This window comes from Microcaecilia unicolor, chromosome 10, assembly GCF_901765095.1.
Source record: "Microcaecilia unicolor chromosome 10, aMicUni1.1, whole genome shotgun sequence".
Taxonomy (NCBI): Eukaryota; Metazoa; Chordata; class Amphibia; order Gymnophiona; family Siphonopidae; genus Microcaecilia; species Microcaecilia unicolor.
In genome coordinates this window covers 219,711,785-219,735,048 of record NC_044040.1, presented here as the reverse complement: position 1 = coordinate 219,735,048, position 23,264 = coordinate 219,711,785, and the positions used below count along the sequence as shown (strand labels likewise).

The following is a 23,264-nucleotide window of genomic DNA, read 5'->3' as shown; positions in this document are numbered from 1 at the left end:
AGAAAAAGGTGATGGCGAAAGCTAGAAGGATGCTTGGGTATATAGGGAGAGGAATGGCCAATAGGAAAAAGGAGGCGATGATGCCCCTATATAAGACTCTGGTGAGACCTCATTTAGAATATTGTGTACATCTCTGGAGATGCATCTTCAAAAAGATATAAACAGGATGAAGTTGGTCCAGAGAGCAGCTGCTAAAATGGTCAGTGGTCTTCATCATAAAGCATAAGGGGACAGACTTAAAGATCTCAATATGTATCCTTTGGAAGAAAGGCAGGAGAGGGGAGATATGATAGAGACATTTAAATACCTACACGGCATAAATACACAGGAGGCAAGTCTCTTTCAATTGAAAGGAAGCTCTGGAATGAGGGGGCATAGGATGAAGTTAAGTAATCTGAGGAAATGCTTGTTTGCGGAAAGGGTGGTGAATTCGTGGAATGGCCTCTAGGTGGAAGTGATGGAGATAAAAACAGTATCTGAATTCAAGAGAGCTTGGGACAAGTATATAGGATGGGCCGACTGGATAGTCTATGTTTGCAACATGTGGGGTTGGTGAGTGGGTTAGGGTGGGTGAGTGTAACATGTGGGCAAGGTGAGGGAGTGGAGGTAGGTAATGGGTAGAAACAGTGGCTATATCTTTAGATCTTGTGTGAAATGTAATGCAGCATTTGGTACTTTTGTACAGGTACTTAACGCATACCTGGATTACATGGTGGAACTAGGAATGCTCTTGGGCGGGGATCACGGCTCGACTCGTGAGCAGATGAAGCTGGTCCTGGAGTTTGAGACTCTGTTGGCGAATATCACAGTGCCTCAAGATGAGAGACGTGATGAAGAGAAAATTTATCATAAAATGACGGTGACGGAGCTGCAGGTAAGAGGACAGCTTTCTCCAGCCAGGCCATGAAGTGCAAGGGGATTTCTGGAAGAAGTTCCAGAAATCATCAGAGGATGAAGGACCCCCACCCAGATCCCCAAAGCCTCATGGATTGCATTCCCCCTCTCCTCTTGCCATTCTCTGGCTCTGCCACCTCTGTAGCTGTGTTACAACAGCAACATGAGCAAAAATCAGTGAGTGATCTATAAACCAGTGCAGGCCTTTACGGACCCACACCTCAGCTGCATCTCCTGCTCCTGCACGGGCTTCCTGTTACTGGTGAAATCTGTATGAGGGACTTTTTGGGTGGTAATGGTACATGGAATAGACTGCTGCCCCCACCCCACCCCAAATCGTCATCACCACCGCCCACCCGAAGTACCTTGGCTGGTCCCACGACTCCTTCCTCTGCCCAGCATTACCTGCCCCTGCGGCTGCTTTCCTCAGGTCGCACATTCTCAGTCTCAAAACTGAGCATGCGCGGCCTGAGGGCCCAGCAGCTGCTAGGCAGGCAATGCAAGAGGGGCCCAGCGCCTGAGTTTTCTGTCTCCTGCTCCTGTTGGGACGCGATCACTCGGGTCCCATCAGCAGCAGGAGAGAGAGAGAGAGACCTCTGCGCCGGGCCCCTCCTGGCGGCCCGGGCCCGGGGAATTTTGCCCCCCTGCCCCCCCCCCCTCTCAGCAGCTATATCAATATACACCTAGAAAAACAGCACAACACCAATACCAGAAATTTAATGAATTTCCTAAACCGGTGCAACTTCAAGACAGAACAAGTTACTCCATCCCTTACAAAAGGCTACCTATTGGACTTACTAGCCTACAGGTTCTCAACCAACAATAGCCACATATTAAAAAACCACAGCTAGGAACAGGTGATATGGTCAGACCACAGAAAACTCACATTTACGCTAAAATGGAAAAAGAACAGCAAGAACAGAAAACCTAGCTCACCATACACTTTCAGAACCAGAGGAAAGGTGGACAGTCAAACCTTCTGGATAGTGTATAATTATACTACAGCAAGAGGCCCTCACTGGATGCCCACCGGAAGGGTGGAAGGCCAGATTTTAGGACTCAGGCTGTAAAAATACCAGCTAGGTTTAAAAATCTATGACTGGCTGAGCAAGGACGTGCTTTACCTGTAAGTTAATATGTGTCCCCGCTTGGGATCCATCCACTGGAATAGTGGTGGGTCAATTTACATACCTTAAACAGCTTAAACTGCTAAAAGGCACTGACTAGGCCTCATTAGAATTTGGTGTGACATTCAAAAGCAGTGCAAAAGCCAAGATCAAGGAATTGATGGCTAAAATCCTAACCCAGATCACAAAATGATATGAACCTAATATATCCAAATTTAGATATCTTCATAAAAAAGTTGTTTTGTTCATGTTTTGATGTTTGGATGTCCGTATCTAAGGAAGTGTTTACAAAAAGGGAAGTTGCACAACAAGTTGCAATACTAAAACGGAAGAGCACCTGGCCGGAGGTCATGACTCATAGATTAAGCAATATTAGAGAAAAAAAATCCCTCTCCATAGACTTGTATAGTGACCAAATTGTATAAAAGCAGGGTGCATGCAAGCCCTCGAGAGAACTTTTCTCCAACGCCTCAGAAGCAGCAGAGCTCCGGTCAGCTGAATCCAGAATTTGTCTGATGAATGTACCTGATTAAAGTCGGATATGCAAATAAACTCTTCATTCTAAATGATGGTTTGTGGGCTTCACTTAATGATGAAAGGCTGTAAGTACAAATGCTTTTGCTACATCAGGCTATCATTCGCTGCATTATATAACCTGTAGCCTAAATCCAGTTTGTCATAAGGCTGGTATCTATTCCTTGCCAGTGCTGAGAGGCGGACTAATGCCGGTATTTGAGACCTAACGTCTCTCTCAGTGGCAATTCCTTCCAAAACCTCATAACTCCTGGATTACCCCAGTACTAGTGTTATTTACAGATGGAGTCAGATTGAGGTCACTCTAGCCTTCTTGGGGGGCTCGGGACCCCCCAATTCGAAACAATAGCAGCGATGAACGAACACGGTAACATCTCACCTAACACCATCCATTTCATGAGAAATTGGGACAAAATAAGTGAAAACACTTTGAACAAAATAGCACCCTCAAAACGAAGACAAAAAAACAAAACACAACCACGTCCCTGGTTTAATGACGAATTGCTACAAACGAAAAAACAACGGTAAAAACATACCAGACGTCGACAGCCTTGCGAAGTACTTCAAGGAGAAAATTATACTATTACGACACAAAATACCCGCCAGCCCCATAGAATACGCCACTCTTCTAGACTGTCTAGACCCAGAAGAAGGAACACATCCAGCAGACAGAACCTGGACCGAGTTCGAACCACTATCAGAAGACCTCATCTCTAAAATTCTCAAAAGATATGCCAAATCCAACTGCAAACTAGACGCATGCCCAAACAGCCTCATGAAATCAGCCCCTCAACAATTCATAATTGACCTAACGAACCATGTAAATTACATGCTACAAAATGGACCCTTCCCAAAAGAAAAAGGAAAAATCTTACTCACCCCAATTCCTAAAGACACAAAGAAAAACTTGAGCGAAATCACTAACTACAGGCCAGTAGCATCCATTCCACTAATAACCAAGATAACCAAAGGAATGGTAACCAAACAACTCACAAATTATCTAAACAAACACTCAATACTGCATGATGCCCAATCCGGATTCCGGTCAAACCATAGCACAGAAACAGTACTAGTCACCCTTATGACCAAATTTAAACAAATAATAGCAACCGGGAACAATATACTCCTCCTACAATTTGACATGTCAAGCGCCTTCGATATGGTCGACCACGAAATCCTACTACACATACTTGAATACTTCGGCATTGGAGGAAATGTCCTGATCTGGTTCAAGGGGTTCCTAACCCAGCGCTCGTATCAAGTTACATTACACTCAACCACGTCCAAGGCATGGACACCTGAATGTGGAGTTCCACAAGGATCACCTCTCTCACCAAGTATTTTCAACCTAATGATGATCCCTTTAGCAAAACTCCTATCAAACCATGACCTCAATCCATATATATACGCCGATGATGTGACAATATACATCCCTTTCAAACAAGACATCAAAGAAATCCTCAACGAAATCAATCAAAGTCTACACATCATGAACACATGGGCAGACACATTCCATCTAAAATTAAATGCAGAAAAAACTCAATGCCTGGTACTCACCTCCCAATACAACACTAACGAATTCAATGCGATAAATACACCAAACCTAAACCTTCCAATATCAAAAACGCTAAAAATCCTTGGAGTCACTATCGACCGCCACATAACACTTGAAACCCACGCAAACAACACAACTAAGAAGATGTTCTACTGCATGTGGAAACTGAAAAGGATAAGACCATTCTTCCCAAGATTCATCTTTCATAACCTAGTGCAATCCCTCGTCCTCAGCCATCTGGATTACTGCAACTCATTATACGCAGGCTGCAAAGAGCAAACACTGAGGAAACTTCAAACAGCCCAGAACACAGCAGCCAGACTCATCTTCGGAAAACCAAAGTATGAAAGGGCAACACCACTACGAGAAAAACTACACTGGCTTCCACTTAAGGAACGCATCACTTTTAAGGTATGCACACTAGTCCACAAGATCATTCACGTCGGAGAGGCAAGATGGCGTCTGAATAGGACGTGTGTGAAACAGCTCCTCACTCAACTCCCTCTTGCTGTTTTTTTTTCCTTAAAAAATACATTTCCATGCCCAAGAGACGGGGCAAACAGAGGGCTTACCCTGCTCCCTCTGCAAGACAGGAATTGGGACCGATGGACCGTTTCACTGTTCCCAGAGTAGAATTGACTGGGCAACAACCCTTGCTGCAGGAGGGATCGATGAGAGGAGAACCAATCTACCTGCCTGAGGGAGAGACCACTCTGAGCCCAGAGGAACGGAGTCCTCCTTCGATGCCGGCAATGCTGGCAGACCAGAGCCCTGGATTGACTAGACCCGATGAGGAGATGTCTGATCTGGGAGCAGGGGCAGACTCTGCTAGCAGAACGCCGAGTGCAGCAGTGCTGGTGGTTACTGACAGGTGGGCGGTTTTCCGCGACCCGCCGCGGGAAATTTTTGCCCGCGGCGGGTTGCGTTTTTTTGGGCTGCTTTTTGGGCTTCAGGGCGGTTTTTTGGGCGGCTTTTTGCCTTTTTTTCGGCCGCGGGGGGCGGGGTTAGTGACGTTTGGGGCGGGGTTAGTGACGTGGGAGGCGGGGCCGATGACGTAGGAGGCGGGGCCGATGACGGGGAGGTGGGGCCGATGACGTGGGAGGCGGGGCCGATGACGGGGAGGCGGGGCCGGTGACAGGGGAGGCGGGGCCGGTGACGGCGGGGGCGGGGTTGATGATGGCGGGGGGCGGGGTGATGACGCGGGGGTGGGGGTGTCAGGGGCGGGGTTTGTGTTTGGGCGGGTTTTGGGCTGTTTTTTGGGCTGGATTGGGCGAGAAAAAAATTTTCCACCTGGCAACCCTGGTTACTGCTGAGAATACCGAAGGAGTAGGAGTTGAATCACAGGAGAGCAAGACTGGCTCTGAGAAAGGAGCTCAGGAAGAGGTAACATTGAAATTATTTCCTAAAAAACCGGAGAAAATAACCCTAGAAAAAATTTGGGATGCTTTGGAATGTTTAGAAGATTCTTTAACCCAGAAACTATCTCCAATAGTTAAAGTTACTCAATCAAATCAAGCTAAAATAGCAGACTTGGAAAATCAGTTGGAACAATCTAAAACTTTTGAACAAACAATTATACTTGAAACAAATCAAATTAAAGAGAGTCAAATAACTTTAATAAAAGAAAATGTATACTTACAGAAGAAAATAGAAACTTTAGAAAATTTACAAAGGATGAAAACATTGAGATTTATAAATTTTCCTAAAGTTCCAGCAGTGGCTCCTTTAATAACATTCAAAAGATATCTTTCTGAAGTATTAAAAATTACTGAACAATTGTTTCCACCTGTAGCAAGGATTTATTATTTGGCTCCCTATGTTAAGAAACCAAGTGAGCGCATAATACCATCTATGGAAACCCCATTTGAGGAGCTAAATTTGAATTTATCACAAACAATTGAAGATGAACTATGTGGAGTACAACCTGCTACATTAATTATAGACTTTGTTCTACAGCCGGATCGGGACTGGATCTTGAAAACTTTCTTTAAACATAGACATGAAGTCTTTCTGAATTGCAAAGTCAAAGTATTTCCTGATATTGCTAGACAAACTCAGAAAAGACGTCAGTCTTTTTTGAAACTTCGTGATCGTGTATTGTCACAGGGGGGAATTTTCTGGCTTAATTTTCCTTGCAAATGTGTTGTTAAATTTCAATCAATTAAATATGTTTTCTTTGAGAGTGATCAGTTAGCAAAATTCCTGGACTCCAGACAAGAACCAGCCGTAAACTCTCTTGTGCTTCCTCCATTAGTATCTACTCCGTGATAGGATAAGTGGGAACATGTTCAACTCATTTTTTCCTATGTTAACCAATTTTTGAATTGTGCCTTGCCTATAATTGTGGACTTTAGCAGTAATTATCATTTAATAGATTTTCTTTATAAAATATTCTCTTGTATGGTATGATAATACTCCTTTTCTGTACAAGTGTATCTTGTAAAATTCATTAAAATTACAAATAAATCAAAAAAAAAAAAAAAAAGATCATTCACGTCGAAGCCCCAGCCTACATGTCCGAGTTGATTGACTTACCACCCAGAAATGCTAGAAGATCTTCCCGAACATACCTCAACCTCCATTTCCCTACTTGCAAGGGCGTGAAATACAAGACGCTACACGCGTCAACCTTTTCTCACACGAGCACGCAGCTTTGGAACACACTGCCGCGCAACTTAAGAGCGATCCACGAACAAGTATCCTTCCACAGATTACTGAAGACCCATCTATTTGAAACAATTTACGGAAAGAACCAAAACACATAGAGGCATATTTTCAAAGCACTTAGCCTCCCAAAGTTCCATAGAAACCTATGGAACTTAGCCTCCCAAAGTGCTTTGAAAATAAGCCTGATAGAGTCCACACTCACTGTTCATCAATGCATCATACATCCACTTATGATCTCCCATCCCCATAATTCCACATTACTCATACATTTACTCACAGAAATATGTACACCATGTGCCTTTGTGTCTTAACACTGCCCTTAAGCATCCCATTGTCTCCTCCCAATGTCTCAATGTTGATGTCCCATTGTGATATTCCTAATGATAATTCGATTATCTCGCATAACTTGTACAATATAACCCATAACCAAGTTGTAACAAATGTATTTTCATTATTCTTATCTTATTGTAAGCCACACTGAGCCCGCAAAGAGGTGGGAAAATGTGGGATACAAATGCAAACAATAAATAAATAAATGCAATTAGAAAGAAAATGGACAAAAAAAACCAAAACAGGAACAAGCAAAACCATGTAGAGGAAAGGCATAAGAACATAAAACAACAAAATTAAGAAAGCCAAAGCAGAATACTACAGCACATATGTGAACCCTGAACAGATAAATATGATTTGGATCCTAAGATCTGGGGATAAATTTAAAACCTTCCCAGTGCTTACTATATATAGTTCACCGGGCATAGTAGATACCAATGAAACCCAACAGAGTTAATAAACCAACCAACTCAAGCTACTGCGGTCTTGAAAAGGGAGCTCTCTCGCATATCCTGTTTGTGGTAATCTTTCTTTATGGCTTATGGTTTGTTAGCTCTTGATATACTGCATTAAGACTGATGTATCAAAACAGTTCAGTATCCAATAACATCAGACAAGTAGAAAAGGATCAACGATAGGAAAGGTAAAGAGAGATCAGAAGAGACAAGGAGCAAGAAAAGGTTGGTAGCTGGCAATCTGATTACGCAGGTCAGAGCCCTGATTCTGGAAACCGGAGAAAGCAGCAGTAAAGAAATGAAGTTTGAGAGTCAACCTAAATCTTTGATAGGAAACTTCTGACTGAAGGCCCAGAGGGAGCAAGTTCCAGAAATGGGGGCAGTGAAGAAGTCTCATTGCCTAGCTGTTTCCAAAGAGGCCAAGGTAACTGGTAAACGTGGAGTGAACATAAAAGCCAGAGAAGACAAATAAGAAGGGGGCACCAGAACTTTAAATTGAATACAACAGGAAGACAGCGTTGATTGTGAAGGAGAGGAAGGACTCATGCAAAGTGTTTCGCATTGCAAAGCAATCGAACAGCAGCATTCTGGACAATTTGAGGGCGGCTGAGTTCATATACATAGATTCCAGCATAAACGATATTCCTGTAGTCCAACCCAGACGTAATGGATACATGAACTAAGACTGAGATAGAGCTTCAGGAACCATAGCTGCCAGAGGCTATAAAAACAAGCCTTGACAATACCCGAGATGTATGAGAGAGAGCTGACAATCAATGCTGACACCAGGTGTATGCAACAGGTATGGCGACACCGAGGAAAGTAAGAGGGGAGGATGGATTGGGAGGTGTCCCGTGATCCAGGTGGCCATAGTTTTCGATAGGATTTAGGACTAGACACTGGATGCAACTAGGCTGCAGCCTCATCAAGGCCATGCTGGAGGGTCTGTCTCTCTTTGTTAAATTGTACAGCGCTGCGTAACCCTAGTAGCGCTCTAGAAATGTTAAGTAGTAGTAGTAGTAGTAGGGTCTGGGTGGAAAAATAATAAAACTATATTTCTAACCTGCTGTATCTGAAGTATCGAAAAATACATACGTAATTAATTCAATTTAACAATAAAACAAAATCAGACATAACTATAACTGATAGAAACTACACAAGCCTAAATATAAAAAGCTAAGGTGAAGGGCCTGAATCAGGGTGGCTGAGAAAGACACTAATTAAAAGGGGGGTAAGGACCAAGCTCTGAAGCAAAGGACTTGAAGGAGAGGCCAGAAGGAATTGTGAAAGAACAGTTAGTTGTGAATGACTGAAACCAATGCTAGAAGGGCCCAGTCATGCCTTTATATTGGTTGCAATGGGACAGGGACTGAGCCTTGCAGGTAACACTCAGTAACTTCTTGTGCTTTGGCGTTAAGGCAGTGGAAAGTGGTAAATGCAACTGCTTTATCTGTACTGCAGCTTTTTCCTCTGCATTACCTGCATCAGCAGAGGCCTGAGAGAGACCCCAACAGGTAATGCAGAGGCTTTGAAGTTAATCCCTGCCCAGGTGCTGGAAAACTTACTGCTCTTTAGTAAAAGACCTCCAAAATCTCTTGGGATTAGCAACCATTAAAGTATTTTTCAACAAAGTCTTTAAAGTACGGGAATAGTTACGACAATGTTTTTTCTAGGTACATATATTGGCTTTTCTGTCTAATAACATTTAATGTATGTATGTTTTATCTATGTTGATTTTCGTTTTAAATAAATAAAAGCAAATTTATACCTAGACATATACGGATACATACATGGTGCCCCCTAAGTCACTCTTTTCCCCTGAGACCTGTGTTTCTTCCCCTGCAGCAACTGGCTCCTGCTGTTGACTGGCTGGATTATCTGAACTTTGCTCTCACCCCTCTGGACCTCAACGACACGGAGCCAGTGGTGGTTTACGGGAAAGAATATCTGCAGCAGGTGTCTCAGCTGATCAGTGACATGGACAGGAGGTAAAGAAAGGGGATCGGGACCTGCTGAACGGGACGTGACATGTTGGCAAAGTTCCGAGTCATGGGGTCATCTATGCAATCAGCCGTAGCTCTTTTACTGTACTCAAGAAGGGGGTTGAAACTATATTAATTAGTCCAATAACAAGGTTAGCAAGTTTTATACATGTTTTAATATTTGTGCTTATTTATTGGGATTTATTAACCCCTTTTATGAAGAGATTCTCCCAAGGCAGTTAGAGGCCTGGTGCACCAGTGGCAGTGGGGGTGTCCGGTGGGGGGAGAGAGAGGGATTGGGTGTTGGGGGCTGAAAAATAATTCAGACAATGGATGTAGGGGGGGTTCAGATACTGAATGGAGAATGGAGGGGGGAGGGGAATAGATGCCAGATGGAAGGGAGGAGAGATGGGAAAGATGCCGGATGGAGTGGGGAGGGGGACAGATGTCGGATGAAAATGAGGAGAGAAGTGGCAGATGCTAGATTTAGGGAGAAAAGGAGGGTCAGAGGTTGGATGAGGGGTAGAGAGGGGTCAGATGCTGGATGGAAGAGGATAGAGAGGTGGCAGACACTGGGTGTAGGGGGAGGAGTCAGATACTGAATGGAGAATGGAGGGGGGAGGGGAATAAATGCCAGATGGAAAGGAGGAGAGATGGGACAGATGCTGGATGGAGGGGGGGAGGGGGGACAGAAGCTGGATGGAGTGGGGAGGGGGACAGATGTCAGATGAAAATGAGGAGAGAAGTGGCAGATGCTAGATTTAGGGAGAAAGAGGAGGGTCAGAGGCTGGATGAGGGGTAGAGAGGGGTCAGATGCTGGATGGAAGGGGATAGAGAGGTGGCAGACAATGGATGTAGGGAGAAGAGGAGGGCCAGATGCTGGATGAGAGGGAGAGAGTTAGACGTAGGTCCAGTGTGCGGGGGCTACTCCTGAGAAGGCTCATTGGTGGGTATCACATTGCACAATTTCGTTTTATTTTATGAATCTTCATTGTGAGCAAAGATTAGGAAATGGGATTCTCTATTTCCGATATAGCAGGCATGGAATGAAGTTGCAAGGCATGTAACAAGCACATTTAGTGTACTATGCCTTCACACTGCTCTGCGAGGTCATATGTCATGTAACCTCCAACATGTCTGATATTTTAGTGTCCTGAATAATTACATGATCTGGAACCTGGTCCAGAAAACAGCCTCGGGACTGGACCAGCGCTTTGAGAATGCACAAGAGAAGCTGCTGGAGACTCTTTATGGCACCAAAAAGGTGAGGCTGGGTGAATGATCCAGTGTTTCTGAGCCTTGAAGGCTGCTCTACCTCCTGCGGCTGAGGAAGGCTCTGTATGGGGGAAGTTATCAACATGGGCTACCGTTAAAATGTGTTATTTTACTGTTAACCCCAGCTATTAGTAACGAGGTCTGATTGCACAAAATGGGACCTGTGCTAAAATAACAGGAGCTAGTGATGCAATAACGTGTCTTAATAATAACCCATGTGAATAACTAAGTCCCTATCAGGCTTATTTTCGAAAGAGAAGGACGCCCATCTTTCGGCACAAATCGCAAGATGAGCGTCATTCTCACAGGGTCGCCCAAATTGGCATAATCGAAAGCCGATTTTGGGCTTCCTCAACTGCTTTCTGTCGCGGGGACAACCAAAGTTCACGGGGGCGTGTCGGAGGCGGGACTGGGGTGTGCCTAACACATGGGCGTCCTCAACCAATAATAGAAAAAAGAAGGGTGTCTCTGACGAACACTTAGATGACTTTATCTGGTCCTGTTTTTCTTACGACCAAGCCACAAAAATGTGCCCTAAATGACCAGATGACCACCGGAGGGAATCGGGGATGACCTCCCCTTACTCCCCCAGTGGTCACTAACCCCCTCCCACCCTCAAAAAATGTTTAAAAAAATATTTTTTCAAGCCTATATGCCAGCCTCAAATATCATACCCAACTCCATGGCAGCAGTATGCAGGTCCCTGGAGCAGTTTTAGTGGGTGCAGTGCACTTCAGGCAGGTGGACCCAGGCCCATCCCCCCCACCTGTTACACTTGTGGTGGTAAATGTGAGCCCTTCAAAACCCACCTGAAACCCACTGTACCCATATCTAGGTGTCCCCCTTCACCCCTTAGGGCTATGGTAGTGGTGTACAGTTGTGGGGAGTGGGTTTGGGGGAGGTTTGGGGGACTCAGCACACAAGGTAAGGGAGCTATGCACCTGGGAGCAATTTCTGAAGTCCACTGCAGTGCCCCCTAGGGTGCCAGGTTGGTGTCTTGGAATGTCAGGGGGACCAGTGCACTACGAATGCTGGCTCCTCCCACGACCAAATGCCTTGGATTTGGTCGTTTTTGAGATGGGCGTCCTTGGTTTCCATTATCGCCGAAAATCGGGGATGACCATGTCTAAGGTCATAAGTACATAAGTACATAAGTAGTGCCATACTGGGAAAGACCAAAGGTCCATCTAGCCCAGCATCCTGTCACCGACAGTGGCCAATCCAGGTCAAGGGCACCTGGCACGCTCCCCAAACGTAAAAACATTCCAGACAAGTTATACCTAAAAATGCGGAATTTTTCCAAGTCCATTTAATAGCGGTCTATGGACTTGTCCTTTAGGAATCTATCTAACCCCTTTTTAAACTCCGTCAAGCTAACCGCCCGTACCACGTTCTCCGGCAACGAATTCCAGAGTCTAATTACACGTTGGGTGAAGAAAAATTTTCTCCGATTCGTTTTAAATTTACCACACTGTAGCTTCAACTCATGCCCTCTAGTCCTAGTATTTTTGGATAGCGTGAACAGTCGCTTCACATCCACCCGATCCATTCCACTCATTATTTTATACACTTCTATCATATCTCCCCTCAGCCGTCTCTTCTCCAAGCTGAAAAGCCCTAGCCTTCTCAGCCATAGGAAAGTCGTCCCATCCCCACTATCATTTTCGTCGCCCTTCGCTGTACCTTTTCCAATTCTACTATATCTTTTTTGAGATACGGAGACCAGTACTGAACACAATACTCCAGGTGCGGTCGCACCATGGAGCGATACAACGGCATTATAACATCCGCACACCTGGACTCCATACCCTTCCTAATAACACCCAACATTCTATTCGCTTTCCTAGCCGCAGCAGCACACTGAGCAGAAGGTTTCAGCGTATCATCGACGACGACACCCAGATCCCTTTCTTGATCCGTAACTCTTAACGCGGAACCTTGCAAGACGTAGCTATAATTCGGGTTCCTCTTACCCACATGCATCACTTTGCACTTGTCAACATTGAACTTCATCTGCCACTTGCACGCCCATTCTCCCAGTCTCGCAAGGTCCTCCTGTAATCGTTCACATTCCTCCTGCGACTTGACGACCCTGAATAATTTTGTGTCATCGGCGAATTTAATTACCTCACTAGTTATTCCCATCTCTAGGTCATTTATAAATACATTAAAAAGCAACGGACCCAGCACAGACCCCTGCGGGACCCCACTAACTACCCTCCTCCACTGAGAATACTGGCCACGCAATCCTACTCTCTGCTTCCTATCTTTCAACCAGTTCTTAATCCATAATAATACCCTACCTCCGATTCCATGACTCTGCAATTTCTTCAGGAGTCTTTCGTGCGGCACTTTGTCAAACGCCTTCTGAAAATCCAGATATACAATATCAACCGGCTCCCCATTGTCCACATGTTTGCTTACCCCCTCAAAAAAATGCATTAGATTGGTGAGGCAAGACTTCCCTTCACTAAATCCGTGCTGACTTTGTCTCATCAGTCCATGTTTTTGTATATGCTCTGCAATTTTATTCTTAATAATAGCCTCCACCATCTTGCCCGGCACCGACGTCAGACTCACCGGTCTATAATTTCCCGGATCTCCTCTGGAACCCTTCTTAAAAATCGGAGTAACATTGGCTACCCTCCAGTCTTCCGGTACTACACTCGATTTTAGGGACAGATTGCATATTTCTAACAGTAGCTCCGCAAGTTCATTTTTTAGTTCTATTAATACTCTGGGATGAATACCATCAGGTCCCGGTGATTTACTACTCTTCAGCTTGCTGAACTGACCCATTACATCCTCCAAGGTTACAGAGAATTTGTTTAGTTTCTCCGACTCCCCCGCTTCAAATATTCTTTCCGGCACCGGTGTCCCCCCCCAAATCCTCCTCGGTGAAGACCGAAGCAAAGAATTCATTTAATTTCTCCGCTACGGCTTTGTCCTCCTTGATCGCCCCTTTAACACCATTTTCGTCCAGCGGCCCAACCGACTCTTTGGCCGGTTTCCTGCTTTTAATGTATTTAAAAAAATTTTTACTATGTATTTTTGCTTCCAACGCTAATTTCTTCTCAAAGTCCTTTTTTGCCCTCCTTATCTCCGCTTTGCATTTGGCTTGGCATTCCTTATGATCTATCCTGTTACTTTCAGTTGGTTCTCTTCTCCACTTTCTGAAGGATTGTTTTTTGGCTCTAATGATTTCCTTTATCTTACTGTTTAGCCACGCCGGCTGACGTTTAGTCTTTTTTCCCTTTTTTCTAATACGTGGAATATATTTGTCCTGAACCTCCAGGATGGTGTTTTTAAACAGCATCCACGCCTGATGCAAGTTTTTTACTCTGCGAGCTGCTCCTTTCAGTCTTTTTTTCACCATTTTTCTCATTTTGTCGTAATCACCTTTTCTATAGTTAAACGCTAGCGTACTTGATTTCCTAGTTTCACTTCCTTCAATGCCAATATCAAAACCGATCATATTATGATCACTGTTATCAAGCAGCCCTCGTATCGTTACCCCCTGCACTAGATCATGAGCACCACTAAGGACTAAGTCTAGTATTTTTCCTTCTCTTGTCGGCTCCTGAACTAGCTGTTCCATGAAGCTGTCCTTGATTTCATCAAGAAATCTTATGTCCCTTGCGTGTACAGATGTTGCATTAACCCAGTCTATATGCGGGTAATTGAAATCCCCCATTATTATTGTGTTGCCCAGTTTGTTTGCGTCCCTGATTTCCTTTAACATTTCCGCATCCGTCTGTTCGTCCTGGCCAGGCGGACGGTAGTACACTCCTATCACTATCCTTTTCCCCTTTGCACATGGAATTTCAATCCACAGTGATTCCAAGGAGTGTTTTGTTTCCTGCAGAATTTTCAATCTATTTGATTCAAGGCTCTCGTTAATATACAATGCTACCCCTCCACCAATCCGATTCACCCTATCACTACGATATAATTTGTACCCCGGTATGACAGTGTCCCACTGGTTATCCTCCTTCCACCAGGTCTCAGAGATGCCTATTATATCTAATTTTTCATTTAGTGCAATATATTCCAACTCCCCCATCTTATTTCTTAGGCTCCTGGCATTCGCATATAGACATTTCAAACTATGTTTGTTGTTCCTAAGTACATCATGCTTAGTACTTGACAGTATTAATTGGCAATCTTTTGTCTGATTTTTATTGTTATTTAAAGATACCCGATCTACTACAATCTCTTTTGCAACCTCACTATCAGGATACTCTATCTTCCCTGTTATGGTGATATCTTTGAAAGATACCTTATCCCGAACCATGCTCTTTTGAGCGACTGTCGGCCTTCCCCCCATTTCTAGTTTAAAAGCTGCTCTATCTCCTTCTTAAACGCCGATGCCAGCAGCCTGGTCCCACTCTGGTTAAGATGGAGCCCATCCTTTCGGAATAGGCTCCCCCTTCCCCAGAATGTTGCCCAGTTCCTAACAAATCTAAAGCCCTCCTCCCTGCACCATCGTCTCATCCATGCATTGAAACTCTGGAGCTCTGCCTGTCTCTTGGGCCCTGCGCGTGGCACAGGTAGCATTTCAGAAAATGCTACCCTGGAGGATCTGGATTTCAGCTTTCTACCTAAGAGCCTAAATTTTGCTTCCAGAACCTCTCTCCCACATTTTCCTATGTCAAATTTCGCGATTTGGGTGTCCCCGACCGTATTATCGAAACAAAAGATGGACGCCCATCTTATTTGGATAATATGGGTTTCCCCGCCCCTTCGCCAGGACATCCTGCGAGGATGTCCTCAGGAAAACTTGGGTGCCCCTCTCGATTATGCCCCTCCACGTGTCTCCTGTAGAAAGAAGTGGGAGGGATTCTGGAGTTAACACTGAGAGATTGTCCCATTTCCATCAAGCTTATCCATTTCCATAGATAAGGTTCCAAAAGATATAAACAGGATGGATTCAGCCCAGAGGGTGGCTACTAAAATGGTCACTAGCCTTCATCATAAAGTATACGGGGACAGACTTAAAAATCTTAATATATATACTTTGGAAGAAAGGTGGGAGGGGGTAAATATGATAGATGTATTTAAATACCTATGTGGCATAAATGCACAGGAGGCGAATTTCTTTTGATTGAAAGGAAGCTCTGGAATGAGGGAGCATGAGATGAAGGTAAAGGGGATAGACTCAGACGTTACAGAGGAAATACTTCTTCATGGAAAGGGTGGTGAATTCACCTCACAGTAGAGGTGGTAGAAATGAAGACTAACTGAACTCAAGAGAGTTTGGGTCAAGTACACAGAATCTCTAAGAGAGAGGGAGAGTAGATGGCATGGATGGGCAGACTGGATAGGCCATATCCATGGTCTTTATTTGTCTTCAATTTTCTGTTTCTATGTTTCCCCTGTACCCCACACTAATAAACTGTATCACTCCCCTGTACCCTACTACTACTACTACTACTTAACATTTCTAAAGTGCTACTAGGGTTACACAGCGCTGTACAATTTAAACGAGGAAGGACAGTCCCTGCTCAAAAGAGCTTACAATCTAAAGGACAGGTAAACAGTCAGTCTAAAGGACAGGTAAGCAGTCAATCAAATGGGGGAGTGTAGGTTTCCTGAATAGAGGTACCCCCACAAGCAGACTATATCACCCTCTCCCTTGTACCTCATTAGCAGGCTATATTACCCTCTCACTCCCTTCTATCCCACACTGACAGACTGTATCACTCCCCTGTACCCTCCCTCCCCCCTCACGAGCAGGCTGTATCACCCTCTCATTCCAGTGTATCCCCAATAGCAGGCAACATCACTCTTTTATTTCCCTATACAGCCCCCCAATAGCAGAATGTATCACCCTCTCAGTCCCCTGTCTGCACTGCACACTGCCACACTGTATCTTACTTTCTTACTATTACTACTTTCAATTTCTAAAGCGCTACTAGACGTACGCAGCGCTGTACACTTGAACATGAAGAGACAGTCCCTGCTCGACAGAGCTTACAATCTAATAAGGACAAACAGGACAAATAAGGGATAAGGACAAAGAGTAGCAAGATTCCAGAATCCCAAAGAACAGCAAGATTCCATACAGAATCCCAAAGAGTAGCAAGATTCTAGAATCCCAAAGAGTACAAGATTCTAGAATCCCAGAGTACAAGATTCTGTGCAGAATCCCAAAGAGTAGCAAGATTCCGGAATCCCAAAGACTACTACTTATAATTTCTATAGCACTACTAGACGTACGCAGCGCTGTACACTTGATCATGAAGAGACAGTCCCTGCTCGACAAGCTTATAATCTAATTAGGACAGACAAACAGGACAAACAAGAGATAAGGGAATATTAAAGTGAGGATGATAAAATAAGGGTTCTGAACAAGTGAATAAGGGTTAGGAGTTAAAAGCAGCATCAAAGAGGAGGGCTTTTAGCTTAGATTTGAAGACGGCCAGAGATGGAGCTTGACGTACCGGCTCAGGAAGTCTATTCCAGGCATGTGGTGCAGCAAGATAAAAGGAACAAGGTCTGGAGTTAGCAGTGGAGGAGAAGGGTGCAGATAAGAGAGATTCACCCAGTGAATGGAGTTCCCGGGGAGGAATGTAGGGAGAGATGAGAGTGGAGAGGTACTGAGGAGCTGCAGAGTGAATGCACTTATAAGTCAATAAGAGGAGTTTGAACTGTATGCGGAAACGGAAACTGTATTTCTTCTCTGCAGTCCTTCACTCCACACTGCCACACTGTATCTTACTTTCTCATCCTTTCTTCCCTGCAGTCCTGCACTCCTCGCTGGCAGACCTGTATTTCAAACACAGATGACACTCTGGGCTTTGCTCTGGGGTCCCTGTTTGTGAAAGCCACCTTTGACAAGGACAGCAAAGAAACCGTGAGTAGCTCTGCACAGGTGGAAAGGTGATGCTGTTATACAGGGGAATATACAGGCAGATGGAGAAGAGACTGTTGGGGGTGGGGATGTTTGGGGTTGGAAGGAGGAAAGAGACAGCTGCATATTCCTGTTCCCAAGCAGTGAGCAAGCCACATGGTCTGCAGGTACTGTTGAGGGGGAAGGAGATGGGTTTTGAGCATATTCCTAGTGGCAGTGTAAGAAGAGATGGGGGGGGGGGTGGAGAGGGAGGAAGAAGAGTGGCAGGAAGAGGATATGTGTACATTTTGTAGCTGGAGAGGGAGGGGACAGAAGTTGTTTTATGTCTTCAGGATGGTAGGATATATGTTCCTGTACTTAAGCAGGAGTAGGGGAGCTCACACACTAGTTCCTGGGGAAAGATGGGGGGAGAGGAAGAGAAGGCGATATGTACCCTGTATCTGTAGCTGCTTTTTTATGTAGTGGGTCGTAGTCATCTCATTTTACTACAAACCCAGTTCGTTTTGTTCCCAGGTGTGAGTTTCTAAGCTTGTTTCTACTTTAAGAGTTTTTTAAATTAAAGTTTTGTTTTCTCCATGCCTTTCTTTACTAGCAGAGTCGTCAATTCTTAGTGGGTTTGGGTTCCTTTTTGTTTTTACTAACAACCTTTGACTGCAGTTCCCCTTTTGATTTGTGTAACGGCAGCAGTTACTTTTTAGACTACATATCCCGCTTTCGGCAGATGTGTAGATTTGTTTTTACTAATAGTGCTGACCTCCCCCCCCCCCCTCCCTTTTTTTAGCGCTGATTTACCTATAGCCATTCCCTTACTTTAGATTATTTCACCATACCGCTTTTTCCGCTACCGGCACAGGGTATTCCATCATCCCACTTTCTCCCTGAAAACATGCTACCCTGGGATCTACCTCCTTTCCTTGTCAAACAGCTGTTGACGTACTGCCCTAAATTTCCTATCTGGAATACAAATGAGCAAGACTTGAAGCAGATAATTAAATCTGAGCAATATCAGCATTTTTATTGCTACCACACTGCTCATCCTGGACGTCTATACCTTCTGCTGTCAATCTAAATCTTTTGCTGTGCTCTCTAATAGGGAATAAAAGTTTGACCGATACAACTGATCTCTATTTGGAGTTAACTTCACACATAAATATTTTATAAGACACTCCATCCATCAAAACAGGTATTGGTTTTTACTATCTTGAATTTAATCCCTACTCAATTTGACATTCAGAATTTCTGATTTTGTCGTGTTTACTCTTAAGCCAGAGATCTCCCAATTTCATCCATCAACCCCAGCGAGGACCCCTTTGATTCTGTAATTGTGAAAAGAACATCATCACTAGTTATAGATATTTTGTATTCCACTGCTTCCCCTCATATGTTCCTCGATTCACTGACTCATTGACCTGGGGGCTCCACAGTTAACAGAAAAGGGAACAAAGGACAATCCCTATCTCATTCCTCTTCCTCATTCCAATGCCTTGGCGTCATCCCCATTAACACCCAGACATGCCAAGGGCTTCTTATAAATCACCCTGCAGCTGGAATTTGGAGTATATTTGAGAATCCTACCCTGGAGGTTCAGTATTACCATAACAGCTGACTTCTCCCCAGAATTGTCTAAAATCTTACCTGGGGGAAGATGCATAATGTTTGAAGTCTGCCACTTTTGCAGGAGAAAAACAAGTTACCAAGTGACCCTGATGTCCGCTATCTACATTTTTAATGATTGAACTGCCTTCCCTCCTGGCCATATGCCCCTGGAAACACAACCTTAATGCGAGAGGATACTATATCACCTGGAGGGCAGGACTTAAGTACTGGATCATGCTGACCTTCCAGGTGACCTTGCTTCTCCAAAGCATCACAGGGGCTTCTGAACTGGAGCTCAGACTGCTCTACAATGTCCCTGAAGGTCTCCTCTATGTACTTCTCTGCCTTCCTCAGCTCCTCCAGATCTGGCACTCTGACATTTAGAAATAGGCTCATTATCTGAGAGCTCTTTGCACTGGCTGAACACATACTACCTTCTAACAACAGAGGGGAACTTATGTATCTGTCACTCAGTGCAAAAGATGCGGTAGCCCCATCTTGCTGCTGGCCTGCTGTCTTCCTTTTTAAGTTATAAGTACATAAGTAATGCCACACTGGGAAAAGACCAAGGGTCCATCGAGCCCAGCATCCTATCCACGACAGCGGCCAATCCAGGCCAAGGGCACCTGGTGAGCTTCCCAAACGTACAAACATTCTATACAATCAAGCCATTGTGACATCACTAATGAGGTTGGCTCTTATTGGTGGAATGAGCCACTATGACATCACAATAGGTTAAATCACTGCTCTATGTAATAAAAGTGAGACAAGTAGAGGACATAAGTACATAAGTAATGCCACACTGGGAAAAGACCAAAGGTCCATCGAGCCCAGCATCCTGTCCACGACAGCGGCCAATCCAGGCCAAGGGCACCTGGCAAGCTTCCCAAACGTACAAACATTCTATACAATCAAGCCATTGTGACATCACTAATGAGGTTGGCTCTTATTGGTGGAATGAGCCACTATGACATCACAATAGGTTAAATCACTGCTCTATGTAATAAAAGTGAGCCAAGTAGAGGACATAAGTACATAAGTAATGCCACACTGGGAAAAGACCAAAGGTCCATCGAGCCCAGCATCCTGTCCACGACAGCGGCCAATCCAGGCCAAGGGCACCTGGCAAGCTTCCCAAACGTACAAACATTCTATACATGTTATTCCTGGAATTGTGGATTTTTCCCAAGTCCATTTAGAAGTGGTTTATGGACTTGTCCTTTAGGAAACCATCTAACCCCTTTTTAAACTCTGCTAAGCTAAACTTTAGCTTCCTTAAATTACATTTATATTTGTGTAGTTTACTGCCACTCATTTATAGTTTTAGCAAGGCTGTTATCCTGTTATTACTCCACCCTCTAATTTGGGCAATAACCTGTATTAGAAGATTTGAAACAGATGCATGTGTGAACAATAACCACTTGTAAGATCTCCTCGAACTTCAGTGGCACCTTCTTAAACACTCTAGCAATGAACGAACACACTTTAAGCTCAATATTGGTCTCTACTTAAAGATAAGCCAATGATTTATCCACTAACTTTATGTGGATTTTCAGCAGCTCTATCCATTTAAGCTGAGCCACTGAATAAGTGGTCCCAAAAGTTATCTGATTAAGTTAGAACAGCTATTTATGAAGCCCTACTTGAACAGGTAAACTTACTTGCCTTCAGCAGTGCTGTTAAGACAGTTCACTAGTGTTTTCCAGTGCTTTTTGATGTTCATACTGGGCTGTGCTGCAGGGATCTGTACTGGGACCGGTACTATTTAACATATGTATAAATGATATGGAAATCGGAATGACGAGTGAGGTGGTCAAATTTGCAGATGATACAAAACTATTCAAGGTTGTTAAAACACATGTGGACTGTGAAATATTGCAGGAAGACCTTAGGAAAATGGAAGACTGGGCATCCAAATGGCAGATGAAATTTAATGTGGACAAATGCAAGGTGATGCGCATTGGAAAGAATAATCCAAATCATAGTTACTTGATGTTAGGGTCCATCTTGGGGGGTCAGCGCTCAAGAAAAAGATCTGGGTGTTGTTGTAGATAATTTATTTTATTTATTTTTGTTACATTTGTACCCTGCACTTTCCAACTCATGGCAGGCTCAATGCAGCAGGCAATGGAGAGTTAAGTGACTTGCCCAGAGTCACAAGGAGCTGCCTGTGCCGGGAATTGAACTCAGTTCCTCAGTTCCCCAGGACCAAAGTCCACCACCCTAACCACTAGGCCACTCCTCCACTCCCATGTTATTTCTTTACACCCTATGCTGAAATCTTCTGCTCAGTGTGCGGTGGCAGCCAAAAAAGCAAACAGGATGCTAGGAATTATTAGGAAAGGGATGATGAATAAGATCAAAAATATTATAATGCCTTTGTATCACTCCATGGTGCATCCGCACCTTGAGTATTGTGTTCAGTTCTGGGCACCGTATCTCAAAAAATATATAGCGGAATTAGAAAAGGTCCAAAGAAGAGCGACTAAAATGATAAAGGGGATGGAACTCCTCTCGTATGAGGAAAGGATGATGGGAGATATGATTGAGGTCAACAAAATCCTGAGTGGTATAGAACGAGAAAAGTAAATCGATTTTTTACTCGTTCCAAAAGTACAAACCTTTCAAGTACCGAGTGCTTTCTTTTAAAGCGTGATAGTGTTTAACTGTGCCCCTGATACAGGCATTGATTGTAAAAGCATTAATTCACACCACTGTCAGATGTTGCTCTTCCAATAAAGTTGTAAAGCATCGAGAGCCACTGGTCGGTTCTCGTTGCTGCTGCTGATTTTTGATACTCTGACTTGCTGCAGTGGTTTTGTGCCTCTCCGTGCTTAATACTCTTGCATTGGCCCTGCATCTTGGAGAGTGGAGACACAGGGCATATCTCTATGGAGACATATTTATTCATTTTATTTATTAGGATTTACTTACAACCTTTGTGAAGAAAAAATTGAACACAGTCAATAGACAATTACAGCAGTAAAATATTCAAATAACAGTACAGAGTATAGTATCATATACTACATTACTATGTCAACACAATACACAATAAAACATTTTAATAGAAAGAATAGGGTGTAAAGAAAGAACATAAGAGTAGCCATACTGGGTCAGACCAATGGTCCATCTAGCCCAGTATCCTGTTTTCCAAACAGTGGCCAAGCCAGGTCACAAGTATCTGGCAGAAACCCAAATCCCAGGGCAAGCAGTTGCTTCCCATGTCTACCTCAATAGCAGACTATGGACTTTTCCTCCAGGAATTTGTCCAAACCTTTTTTAAACCCAGCCTCCAGAAAAGAGTTCCAGAGCCTAACTATTCGTTGAGTGAAAAAATATTTCCTTCTATTTGTTTTACAAGTATTTCCATGTAACTTCCTCGAGTGTCCCCTAGTCTTTGTACTTTTGGAACGAGTAAAAAATCGATTTACTTTTCTCGTTCTATACCACTCAGGATTTTGTTGACCTCAATCATATCTCCCATCATCCTTTCCTCATACGAGAGGAGTTCCATCCCCTTTATCATTTTAGTCGCTCTTCTTTGGACCTTTTCTAATTCCGCTATATATTTTTTGAGATACGGTGCCCAGAACTGAACGCAATACTCAAGGTGCGGATGCACCATGGAGTGATACAAAGGCATTATAATATTTTCGATCTTATTCATCATCCCTTTCCTAATAATTCATAGCATCCTGTTTGCTTTTTTGGCTGCCACCGCACACTGAGCAGAAGATTTCAGCATATTATCTACAACAACACCCAGATCTTTTTCTTGAGCGCTGACCCCCCAAGATGGACCCTAACATCAAGTAACTATGATTTGGATTATTCTTTCCAATGCGCATCACCTTGCATTCGTCCACATTAAATTTCATCTGCCATTTGGATGCCCAGTCTTCCATTTTCCTAAGGTCTTCCTGCAATATTTCACAGTCCACATGTGTTTTAACAACCTTGAATAGTTTTGTATCATCTGCAAATTTGACCACCTCA

The 23,264-nt window shown here is 43.9% G+C and overlaps 1 protein-coding gene across 2 annotated transcripts in view; it reads left to right on the top strand.

Annotated features, from left to right (window-relative positions):
* ECE2 (endothelin converting enzyme 2) overlaps positions 1-23,264 on the top strand; it is a 79,897-nt gene that overhangs the window by 33,864 nt on the left and 22,769 nt on the right. The window contains exons 8-11 of one of the 2 annotated variants that reach the window (XM_030216765.1): positions 686-874; positions 9,408-9,550; positions 10,694-10,808; positions 17,565-17,675. In XM_030216765.1, the coding sequence (XP_030072625.1) occupies positions 686-874; positions 9,408-9,550; positions 10,694-10,808; positions 17,565-17,675 (558 nt within the window). The remainder of the gene's footprint in view (positions 1-685; positions 875-9,407; positions 9,551-10,693; positions 10,809-17,564; positions 17,676-23,264) is intronic. The other variant, XM_030216766.1, reaches the window with a different exon arrangement.